Raw genomic sequence first — 13145 nt, 5'->3', positions numbered from 1 at the left:
TTACCCTTCCCATTCTCTGCCCAATCCTGCTGGTTGGGAGAGTTAGCAAGCAGCTGCATGGGGCCCGGTTGCTGGCTGGGGTTAATCCATGACATGTATCTGTGTATAAAACTTCTAAATCATTTCCAGAAAAACTGGGGTTTGCATTTAGTAAGATATAGCAATAATGCTTTATTTTATATTTATCTATGAATAAATAGATAGACAGATATGGATAAATATCTAGGTTTTTCAACAGCATCTTAGCTGATATTGAAAGAAAAAAGCTTGTACCTTCTGGTATTAGGTTTAAAATCCAACTTTTAGACCCCATATGTTAGAAATCACTGATGTTATTCACTGCTTTTCCCACTCCTGCCCAGACAGTTTTAACTGGCAAGAGTATAATAGTTATAATGTGGGAAACAATCAATTGATAACAGTCACTTGAGTTTGCAGAGAACTGTGAAAAGAAGAAATCTGAAGGCAGAGTGTTTTTATACCACCTTCTCTGTTCCTGTTTCTCCCTTCTCAAACATTTCTGACTTTCCATATCTTTAAATACTGATTGTAAGCCTGTCATTCTGTTGACTTTTTAATGTACAATTCATGAAACAGCCCCTCGTTGCCCCACAAATTGAGAACTCTTTGTGTCCTCATTTCATGTTTTGTAAGAAAGCAGGAATAATTAGATAATAATAAAGGAAATCTTGGCAAGTCTGCAGAGAAAATTCTCAGAAGAGAGATTTTGCTTATGTTTTTACTGCTCAAATTGTGCCTGCTCTTTGAGATGACCCAAAAACTGTGGTTCGATAAACACTGAAAGTACAAAGAATTCTCTCTCTCCTTCACTCCCATGCGCCTTCACACACATTAATGTAGGAGGCTCATAAAAGTCAAGCACCAGGGATGAGGGCCTTTATTTAGCCAAGGCATAATAATTTAATACAAGTGTAATGCACATAATATGTTGACTTGCAAATGGAATAATCTAGGATCTTCAAACGTACACTTTCAATAAAACAGTAATTTAAGAACACTTTTTTAAACTAATGCATTCAGACAACGTATGCCTTCTCTATTACCTATTCATGAAGTTGCTTCTCCCTCATACACTTGAAATAAATGTTGAATTGACTTTCTAACTAATTATAGAACAGTGTTAAGCAAGTCACAGCACAGTAACTTCAGCTGTAGTGTCCTAAATGACTTATGTAAGACTAGAGGCACTTGGATTTCTTGGAAATAAGGATCTATTACTAAGACAAACTCCTCATCCTGTATTTGTAGAACACTCTTTCAGCAGACAAACATAAGCAGTGTTCTTTCTAGGTCACTCCTCCACATCAGGGAAATGGGAGTGAGGTTTATTAATTGAAATTTATTTTCAGCTGTACAGTCTTTTCAATCCTGAAAAGACACCATAAAATTCTCCTTTATCTCTTCAGACTGAAAGTGCACCCCTTTCATAGCTGAAACCTTACTAAAAAGATGCTCTTACCTACATTTCTCCATACACTGTATAGTCATTCTTCAGACTGCAAATTATATAAATAAAAATAAACTTCAAACTTTAATAAAGTTAATAAATTTGATTATTACTAACTAAAGCATATCAAAATAATGATGTTATATATAGTTGTGTTTCAGATATAAATTCTCAGGAGATAAAAGCTAACCCCCCCCCAACATCAATCTCTCTGCATTCATTTGCCCAAGAATTTTCAGCCCATTAGAGGTTCCAGTCCCTACAGCTAAAATGTTTATCAGACTAAATAAATAAATAAATAAATAAATAAATAAATACTCTTGATTGTTTTACTGTAAAATGATGAACAACCTCCACTGGTTCTGTGCCAAGACATTTGTCATGCTCTGTCAGGACCCCAGATAAATCTTCAGATTTTCTTTCTGATAATTTGCTGCAGCCAGTCAGGGTTTGGTTTATTCATCCTCCTTTCCTACTTTCAGCCTGCCTATTTGATAGCTCTGGTCTATTTAGAGACATCACTGTTAGTGCTCTTTAGTGGAAGGAAGAGAGAATTTAGCCCCCATAGACAATTTACTGCAGCATTTAATGTTGCTTTCTCAGAGATTAGTAAAATTTTTGCTCTCTCTGATTTGCAGGTAAATGCTAAATTCAGGTTATTCCTCACTCTACATCTTCTAGAAGTCATTGTTATGAGCAGTCAAAATGTTTTGACATATATTTTCTGTTCTTTCACTGAAATACTGCATATTTTTTTAAAGTTATGTTTTCCCTGAAATTCACAACATTTTGAATTAAATGCACACATGGGGCATATCTCAAGGAGCTTTTGCTTGGCTACAGCCCATCACCATGAGCCCCATAAAGGCTTCATCCACTTCAATGTAACTTGTGCATAAAACTGAGGGGGCAGGGGTGAGGGAGGGACAGGACAACCTTGCAACAAGGGAAGCAATTTCTGAGAAGATTAGCCCATAAAAGAGGTCTTGAACAAAACTCCCGTTAGCCACTGCAGGAACATATCCTGTCAACACATTCCAGGGATGCTATTTTTCAGCCTAAAAGTCAAGGTTTTATTGAGGTAAAAGACTGTGTTGCAGTCCTGCCCCCTGTTTTACAGCCACATTGTGGTTTCTTTCAATCCATTTTCCTTCTTTAGCGCTCACTCAGTATAAATGATACAAGGGTCTGCTCTTTCTGAGCTTCTAATATGGCCTGGATTATTTCTTGGACACAGCAAAATACTTTTGCATTGGTGGGGGGGTGAGAGGTGGGCAGGGAGGTGTTGACTTTTTTTTTTTCTTTAACCAGAGGCAGAAAATGTGTCCTAAAGATAGGCTGATCCATTCTAGGCTTAAAGGGACTGCTGACTGCTAACTGACCTTTCTCTCTCATTTTCCTCTTTCTATGTGGGTGCTGAAATGAAGTTTGTACTTGTATTGTTTGCTTATTTTTTTGTTTTTTAATTAGTACAGAGAAAACCAAGGATAGAGGAGAGAAGAGTAAATGAGCATTGATAAAAACTCTGTGAGTCTTTGAGTCATAATGATCCCTACATATAATTAGGATTTTAGGTAGGTGTGAATGACTATTGCAGCCATCCACCTTGTGATCCTTTTTGTTGTTTTGGTCTTTTTTTACTTCAAATCCATCAACAATGAGTTTACATTTATTTATTACAAAAAGCATTTTTGCTTTCTGTGTATTTTTAAATGCCACAGATCCTTTAATGTCCAAAGGGAAGTGAAGGGACATCCATTTTCAGAATTAGTCATAAAGGCCTTATATAATTTTATAATGCCAAGCAGTTGATGCCTTTCAAGATTAACAGCCAATGCTATGTTGTAAAAATGCAGAATAAAAGTCAATCCTTACATGAGAGAGTTACAGCCTAAGCACATTTATCTCAGAAGGTCTGAGCTGACTGGTTTAGTTACTGGAGGTCTATTTTAGTGGTGAGTAGGTGTTTAAGAAGTATTTATATTATAAAGGTGCCCCCTCCAGACAAAAAAGGAGTTAAATTCACAGTACGGTGACAGACACACAGAAAAACAACTTCCCCACTAGATACATTAAACAGTAATAGCAAAAAATTAATTTAGGATAAAAATTATAACACCAAGTAGTACTAGTACTGGAAGTAACAATTTATTTGCAAAATGTATTTCTGTTTGTCAGTCTTTTGCAGCCACATCAGAAAGAAATACAAAGGAAGTAGTACTTCATCAAGAAAAATATGCCTCTGGAAAGCACAAAATGTGAAGGAGGAGGAAATTTTTGTTGCAGTGTTTTGTTTTAGTTTGTTTTTTTTCACAAATTGATTTTGTATTTTGCAGGCAGGCATTTCATTGTAACAGAAAGTGAAGGTAATAATACATAAAACATACAGTTACCTTGCCTTTTACATGCAATACTCCACTCAGTTGGTTACTGCCATGGAGATATTGTGCAGCCACCTAACACATCCCGTCAGTGTGATGCTATGGTGGTTCCAGATTTCATCTGAACTTAAGTATATGGTGAATCAGAGCTGGAGTCATGGCAGCATTTAATTAACCTGCTTAAAATATGTTGGGAAAATACCTATTTAAAGATACTTATTTCATTGTGTATTTTACCCCTAATATCATCCTTTCACTTCTGAACTATTATGAAACAATGAAACATGACTTTATTTATAGATTCTTAGAATGATATTTTATATCCAAACTAGGTTTAGTATAAGACTCTTCCATAGGTTCCAAAATTCTATTCAAAGTGTAAGGTGGCTTTTTTTCAAGATGAAGAAGCTAGTCTTTATGTAATGTAATAATATGTAATAATGGAATTAAAACAAAAAAAAAATGTAAAATAGATTTTATTAAAGAGAGGATTAAAAGCTATTTTAAAATTAAATTTTAAAAAATGTGGGGTTTTAGTTGGACAAGTATTTAGTTGTGATAAGTAGAACTCTTTAAACGTATTCTTTTCTGAGATATTAAGGAATTTACTCAATAAATTTCATTTCAAAGTGAATTGAGTGGCAGTTCAGGATCCAAGATTTCAAACTGGCTAACATTTTGATGCCATGCCAATACTGCACCAAAGGCCAGGAAATACTGCACTTTTTCCTTCTCATTTGGCTCACTTAGCAATGGTCTGTAAACTAGAGTCCAAAACATACTCTGAGAACCTGGCTTTAAGCTTTGACTCACAGAAGCAAAAAGCACATCTCCAGCTGCTTCCACCTATTGATCCACTTCTACAGTGCTGAAATACTTCTTGAAGTTGGTGTAGCTGGATATTAAACAAAATCATGCAACCTCATCAGAGAGATCCTTGAAGAGAAGCTGGAATCAGCACTTTAAAACTTTATGTGTTATTTAGGTTGTGCATTTCTGACTAGCACCTGACCTGCTGTTCACAGAGAAATTCAAGTTGGTACCAGTGGGAAAAATCTTTAAAGATGAAGGTGATCAAGCACAAAAAAAAAAAATTATTTTACTTTATTTTACTTTTAGGCTGATTTACAGACTCTCCATCTCTGACTACTTCAAAGTCAGGATGAAGTGATTTTTTCACTTTGTGCCAAAAGAGCAACAGAAAACAAAACAAAACAAAAGGAAAGGGAGACAAAATCAGAATACCTTTCTGAAAAGCTACTTCCACTCCTGCTGGATTTCTCCTGAACATCCAGGCTTCAGTCTGTCCTGGAGATGATCCCCACAGGGTGGCTAGCATCAATCTGTACCTTGCTTCTCTATAAACTGAAAAAAGAGTTTTATCTTGCACCCAGTGATGTTACAACTAAACAAGTGAAGTGAGAGTGTCTTCTGTATTGCAGGTAAAAATGAAAATTAATTTTGTGGATGCTAAAGACGGTTGAGTTTGAAGGAGACACAGTGGTTGACTTAGCTAAGAAAAGCAACTTTTTGAGTGCAGAGGCCCCTTTTTATTCCTTTTATGAGCTGCTCTAACATTATATCTCTGTACAGATTGTGCTCTGTCATTTTGACTAAAAGCACTTTTATAATTTTATTTTTGAGAAAAAGTCAATAGAGTGTCTCTGAACATACCATCAAGTACTGTAAGTGGGACCTGAATCTTCTCTTTTTTCATAGGGCTAGGAAACAGCAATTTCTTTCCCCACAGTTTCTGAGTGGGGAAAGTTTCTGAGTGGGATGGAAGTGGAAAAAAAAAGAAAAAAAATGCTTTCCATAACTCCCTCCCAAAACAGTGATTTGATTCTCTTTTTTAGTAGTGACAGCTTCTTCCTATTACAAAAACCTATCTTCTAGTGATTACAAAAAGTGTATTTCACATCTGCTACTGCCAGAACAGCTTAAAATGGCATATGACAGAGTGCATGACAAAAGAAATCTGACAGAATCCCTCCGTCAATGAAGAGTCAGCCAGGGCAATGAACATGGTCATGGTCAAAGTTTTCAGTCAGCAACTGTATGTGCAATAACCCGAGAAATGTTTTGCAAACAATATTAATCCTGGTAGAAATGTCTGAGTAAACCCTGCCTGGGTTTTCCTTCATAAAAGAGTTGAAAAATGACAATAACAGAGAGCCTTCTTTCAAGAAGAAATAATGAACTATTATTTAAGATCATGAAAAAAAATGAAGAGGGATTTACAATTATTTTCAAGTATCAGGATGCTGTAATACCACAAAGAGAAGTAACCCTAACCAAAAAATTACAAGGATATTACTTACTCCTAAGAACTCAAAATTAGTTTGATTTGCTGTTAGATTTTCTATTCATTCTTATATTGAAAATCTGTTGTATTTACCTCAGTCCATTTATCATTCTTGCTTCTGCAGAAAAAGCAAGTTTATTTTTAAAAAATCCCATTTTACTGCAATAGCTACAGTCTTTAGAGTTAATCCTCACTATTGTCCATCCACAATATACAGTATTGCTTACCTCACATACAGGCAAGAAAACTCTAGGAAAGAAATGTAACTACAGTATTTCATCCAAATAACAACAACTGGGGAAAAATTCATTATTATGAATTTCTCTCTCTAAATGTGCAGAACAGGCAGATTTCATCCTTCTTGAACCAAAACAAATGGTACAAGAATTTTGTTCTATTTTAACTTTTAAATAGGATAATACTACCTCCAGGACACTATGACTTAAATTTCCTTTTAGGAAAGAAATGGAAATCTATTATTAAGTATCATTGCTATACTTGGGCTTAAGGTAAAGAAAAAAAAAATCTTTCTCAAGGCCAGCTCTCCACTCCTACTTTGGTTATGATAGTTGGATCTAACTTGGTATTTACATGCTGGCATAGATATTGTGTCTAACATTTTCTTCCAGATGGATAACAATATACAGATTAACTTAAAATAGATCTCTACTTATAGACCTTATAACAGCAAAAAGCAAAAAAGTGTTTCTTTTCTATTACAATTAATCATTGATCAAACATTTGTACCTGTCTTGCCCAGACTGGCACATGAAATCACAGTTTTCCTGTTTCCCTTACTCTAAGTGACATTTAAACTATACAATACAGCTTCCCCTTCTTATTTATCTCAGCTCCTTTTTAAATCAATTAAATTTTGGCTTTCCTCTCCTCTCAAAGGTGCATTGAATTGGTATTTAATTTAATTACTGAGACATAAAAAACTGCAGCCCTTTGTTTGCAAGCACTTTCATGTTCTATTTACCCATACCCTCTCAGGAGTTTGTTATAGCAACATTAGGTATTAATTAGTGGAGCTGGCCCATTGCATACTTTGAAGAACTGGCACAAGTCACTGTGAGTTGGCAGGGATGCTGCCCAAATGCTGAGCTGATCACAGTAGAAGAGGATGTGGATGGCATGAGGACACCTCTCTAGAGCAGAGATTTCTATCACATTGTTGCCATTACAAAAACAAGTTGTTCATAGGGCCCAAGCAGATGAAAGCAAACAACATGAAGCCTTCCTCCCCTCATCACTCCCTGAAAAATGTTTTAGTTCAGGAGAGTTTTTGTGGGTTTTAACAGCTTATCAGCTCTTTGAGCCTGCTCTGCACTCCAAGTTTTGGCTCTGTAAGGACAAAGCTTAAGCTCAATGACTAATACGGAAACTTGTCACTTCTTTTCCACAGTTTCCTGAATCTGGTATTTCATATGTGTAATAATAATAAGGCTACAGCATCTCTTTCTTCTGTGATTTCAAGAGAAATCTTCAAAGAGAATCTCAGTCACCTTCTTGTAACTATGGTGTTGTCTTCCATTACAACATGGTTTTATAGAAAAAGGTGTAGGGGCTTTTCCTTAGCTTACACTCTTTTTCCAAGTCACATCAGACCTTAAAGTGACTAAAGGGAGAATGTGATGCACATGCAAAATGGACTTTTGAAGGGGTTTTAAATTTTTCAAATACTTTGTTTTAAAAAAGAAAAATAAATACACATTCAAAAGAGAAGACCCAAACCCACACAGCATCTCTACCACAGGCAACATGGAACACCAGTTTGTTTTTGGAGGCCAAAAATAAGTCAGACAAAATATTGATTAAATCTTTATTAATAAAAAAATCTTAGTATAAAAAAGGTCATTCTGTATACTTAGAGAACAGACCAGGATGAAACTATACAATAGCAGTAAAGTAAGACACAAGTCAATTTAAAGACCCTTGAAATCAAGTTTTCAGAATTGTGCTCTTTTCTGTTGTTATCTGCCATGCCTTTATTGCCTCCACCAAGACTGTAGCAACCTGCTCCCTGAAGCAACCACTTAATACACCTTGGAGTTATGCATACCATTAAACCATTAGTCTGTCATAAAAAGATGTTGCCTACATTAATGTTTGCTACTGTTAGTTCATTCAGTGATGGACAAATATCCAGCAGGTTTAATGACAGTACATCAAAAAGTTGCAGATACTTTCACAAATGTTATTGTCCATACAAATACTTGTTATTTTCCATAATCCTTGAAGCATTTCAGTCATGCCCAGTAGAATAAACAATTGTTATACTAATTAGCTTCATTTAGTCTTCAGCATTGCCATGTTATAGTGCCTTTCAAGAGCATGACAAAAGTACACTTGGATAACAATAATGTGATTACTTTGAGTGGAATCCTTTGCCAGACCTAGCCCTCATAACTAATCTGGCAGAGAGCAGAATATTGATAGAATTTGTCACTTAGGAACAAGTAGATCTTTAAGCCACAACAAAGTAGGCAGAGAAATCTAAAACAAACTAGAAGTATCAACTCTGATTAAGGTTGTTCTTCTCCTTGGAAAAGGTCTGTTTCCATTAGGATTACTGGTTTTGTGCATCTCCTCTACTCTGTCCTCAAATACCAGCATACATAGGTAGGAATGAAAGTGGTACCTGGGTATTTGAAGTTTGGATCTATGCACTCTGCTTGATCAAAGAAACCAAACTGATTATTGCTTCTACATATAATTGGGTTTCTAAAAGCAAAGCTATTAACAAGCATTCTTGTAAACTTACACCCTGTAACTGGCACACAAATACTGGAAAAAAGACATGTGCCACACAGCAGTCCTACTCAGGATTATATGTCTGAATTTTGTTTACATCAGTGTGACTGCCTATAGAGTGGTATCTTAAAGGCAACTTAACTGAATCACCTATTACAAAGCCATTCAATACACATCTTCCTCCTAAATCTATGATGCCTTATTTTTTCTGTCACTTTTCTCTAATTATTCAAGTCATCAGGATGTTTATTCCTGGAAACTTTCATTAGAGAGACATCACAAATTATGGCAAATCTGGAAAGAACACAGTAGGCCATGGATATGTCCATTAAGCAATATCATTTTAGCTACTGAAAAAATATTTGGAAAATACAGTTTTCCACTCTCCTAAAGGTTTTGTTTTCCTCTTGCAGCTGAACCCAGACATTAGGAAGATCCCAAGCCTCTTGAAAAAACAAGTCTGTATGTAGCATCTCAGTCAGAAAAGCCATCATGCTGTCCTTTTCAACTGTTGGTACTGCAGAAATACATATATAAAGGTTAAAAACATAATTTTCACTGTATTTACCTCAAAGATATTTATTTATCTGCCTAAGTATTTTTAATGCTTATTAAAATTCATATCAGCTTTTTAACATAAAGTAAAATGGCCAAACTGTATAAATGGTTGTGGAAGTTGTATAGGTACATGATTAAATAAACATCACCATAAGTGTGAAACAGTAATAGGCACTGCCACCTGCATAATGTGAAGTAGCATATGAGCTCATTTGTTAAAATGAAAACATAGAAAGGTTGCATAGCATTACACTTGATGTATATTCTACTTAAATCATCAAAACAGCATTGCACCTCACCAGATGGTTTTAGTTGATTATGACTTGTTTACTAACACTGTTACCAAAAGGAATGTAGATCAAGTAAGTTATCCCCACTGTTTTAAAAGCAGGACTCACCTGCTTGCTGAGAGTGTTTTTCTGCCAACAGTTGGTGGAGAGGGTTCACTGTGGAAGAAGCTTTTTATCCACCAATGTTTATCAATTAACTCTGGTAACCCTGCCAGAGGAGAAAAGCCCACAACATTAGACACTGGATGAATAACAGGAAAAACTGAAAACTGTTTCAAAGAAGGGAACAATACCATTCAATGCTTTGTCCTGGTCTGTGATGTTCACAGCATCCAAACAGCAGGAGGAGCTGGAAGAAACGCTGGATTCCGAGTTCAGTCTTGCTGTTCGTGGAAAACAGAGACACACGCAATAAAAAAAAAGTGCTTCGAGAGAGTGCACTCTTTATATGTCAGGAGCTTTTCAGACATGCTGCTACCTCAGAGGAAACAATTTCACTGAGCCACAGAGTGTAACCGTTCTACTACAGTTTTCATAAAAACTTTGATATCAGTTTCTCTCTCACTCTACTGACACTTCCCTGAAAAGCATACTGAGATCTGTCTGCATAACTTTCACTGAAATCACTGACAAAGTCTAACATCATGGCCACACTGCTGTCAAGACAAGCAAGTAAAGCAAGTACATCTTTGAACATTTATGTCCACAACAACTCAATTCCCTTGTGACACAACTATATACTACACTCCCATTAGTGTCTATCGTGGACCTAGGAATACTAACACACTATGTGTACTCTCAAAGCAGTGATTATTTCACATATTTAGAAACAAAAATGTGAATTGATTTGTATTGTGTCTAAATTTGCAAAGTAAATAGTAAGTAAAGTAAATAGGAAGCACAGGTAGAAACCATGACTTGCTAAGCTAGAACTTTTTCTAGGTCATGTTTTATAATTAGATACATGTATGTATGTATGTACATATATATACGTATATTATATATATACACATATATATACACATATATGATAACCCTAATAAATAATTCTACAGAGAGTAGTTTTTTTTAAAAGGTAGATTAATAGCCAGAAGATAGTCATTAAAACTAAAGTTCTGTGATATGAAAAAGTCTCCAAGAAATTAAAAGCTATTTCGGCAAAGACAACTCCGCCTCCAGCTCATCCAGAAATTACCCGAAACACTTTCTAACACTTTTCCTGAGTGCCAACAAGCCGGCCACTTTCTCGGGAGAGGCTCGGGAGGCTCAGCAGCCTCCCCCCTCCAGAGGCGCTCCCCAGGCAGGGAGAAAGGAAGAGGGGAGAGAAGGGCGGGGGGCGTGTTTGGGGACAAGGCGCAGCTCCAGCCCCGCCGAGCACTCACTCCTGTAGTACTGGTTCTTGGCCAGGAGGCAGCCGGCGGACGGGACGGAGGCCATGGCAGCGACTCGACGGGGAATCCGGTTTTCTCCGGGAGGAGCCTGCGGAGGAAAGGATGGACGCGCTGTGCCGGGGGAAAGGACGCGCTGTGCCGGGGGAAAGGACGCGCTGCCCCGTCGCTGCGGCTCAGCTGCGTGAGGGCCAGCGGCCGTGCAGAGGCAGAACCCAGGCCCCGCTCCGCACCGAGCCGTCCCGGGGTCGCGGCCGCCCTTTATGGGACGGGCAGGCGGCTCCCCCCGCCCGGGGGCGGTGGCACAGGCGGGACGGGAGCGAGGGGATGGGAGGGGACGGAGCCCGGGGCCGCAGCCGCCCTGCACCGCCCGGGTCGGCCCGGGACAGGCCCTCGGCGGCTTCCGCGTCCCCGCGGCGGCCCCTCGGTCCCCGCTCCTGCTTGTCGTGCCGAGCACATCGCTGGAGTGGGGACTGGGAGCTGCTAGTTAAATATTCTCTTCCCTATGTAGAATGGGAAGAGCAGACAGGTGCCGGTTTGGGTAAAGATTTTTGTTCAGAATCGCGAACGTGGCTATGTATATCCACTAATTTCTTTAGTGAAGCCAGAGGAATTATCTCCACTCTCACGGTAATGATTAAAGCCTGTGATCGTGTAGTCTTGGTAAAATTAGAATGAAGTCCAAGATAAATCACAAAACTACTTTTACTTTCCCAAGATAAATCCACAGGTCCTTTTCATTGTTGTAATCATATTGTATGGCAAAACTAGTACAACAGTGTGTGACCTCATCTTTCACAATTGTCAACAGAAAAAGTAGCTAACAGCTTTGGCTATTTGGTTTGCTCCCACTCCACAACAAAGCTGTCTTGTCCTTTTTTTTTCCCTAGCAGGGGCTGTGAGTAAGAACACAGAGGTGAAGTGTGTGTGATATGATGTTGCTGTCACATCTGCTTGAATAGTGAATTCTATCTCAAATGATAAGGACATAGCTCATAATAGCTCCTGGCATATTTATCATGGTGTAAACCACACTTCAGGGAAACCACCTCTAAAACAATACCCACACAGCATTTGTAGCAGGTAAGCAGAGTGTGTTTTCATAGGCCTTTTTACTGATGTGCTGTCAGAGTCTTGACGATGAGGTGGTGTCCCCTGAGCAAAGACTGAAGGCTCATCACTGAGAAATCTGCAAAATAGACACAGGATATTCCTTGCAGATGACTTCATACCAAGCACTAACACCAGTTACCCCATACATTTATCCTGTCATGTAAAAAAGCACTATAAGAGTAGTAGTACTCACCATTGCAACTTCTTGTTTATGGATATCTAAATATATTAGCTTGTTAATACTATTAGCCATTAATTCAGTGTATCAGTCACTTCGTTTCCTGCCTTAGTAATCAATTTCCATTTTCAGTCTTGTTCTATTTGAAGGCAATAAATTTCTGCAAGACCCCATTTGTTTTTGTCACCATAAATGCCCCCACACTGAGCACTTTGTTGAATTGTCAGATCCATTCCTGAAGGAGGAGAAGCGTCGTCCCAAAGAGCCATAAGAAATGGTCTTCTTGGGCTGTGAGGGTGGACATTTGTAGTGATAGCACTGTGTCCTAGACAGAGCTGGTAACATTATCATTTATTGTATCTGGTTTTGTCTTTCAGTTTTAAAATCCTGTTTTAATGTTTTGGTAATGTTCATTGGTTTGTCGAGGACATTATCAGAAAAGCTGTTTAGGCTCTAACATGCCCAAGGTATAGGCTTTGTACTTTACAAGGAATCAGACATAATGTTCTCTCTTGCAAGTCTCACAAAAAATCCATTCATTTCAGAGCCATGCCAAAATACTCGGGAGCTGGGAAACACCAGGTCTGTAAAATTTTCAATTGCTTCACTGCTGCATGTGTATAATTTGGCTTTATCATTTAGTATACATGGTCATTTACCACTTTTGGTTTGGAGCCTTTTTTAATGCACTGGAATAGAAAGGGCTT

General features: G+C 37.8%; 1 protein-coding gene across 1 annotated transcript; it reads right to left on the bottom strand.

Moving 5' to 3' along the window:
• Positions 1 to 7965: 7965 nt before the first annotated feature.
• PPDPFL (pancreatic progenitor cell differentiation and proliferation factor like) lies at positions 7966 to 11368 on the bottom strand. The gene is made up of 4 exons (XM_066546637.1): positions 11142 to 11368; positions 10053 to 10142; positions 9868 to 9967; positions 7966 to 9428 (listed from the first exon to the last, which is right to left on the bottom strand). Exons 1-4 carry the CDS (start codon positions 11194 to 11196, stop codon positions 9416 to 9418), a joined length of 258 nt encoding a protein of 85 aa, XP_066402734.1. The 5' UTR covers positions 11197 to 11368; the 3' UTR covers positions 7966 to 9415.
• Between the last annotated feature and the right edge of the window lie 1777 nt (positions 11369 to 13145).

Source organism: Molothrus aeneus, chromosome 1 (genome assembly GCF_037042795.1).
Source record: "Molothrus aeneus isolate 106 chromosome 1, BPBGC_Maene_1.0, whole genome shotgun sequence".
NCBI lineage: Eukaryota > Metazoa > Chordata > Aves > Passeriformes > Icteridae > Molothrus > Molothrus aeneus.
Note: the sequence above shows the minus strand (reverse complement) of the source record. Positions and strands in the feature narration are given on the sequence as shown.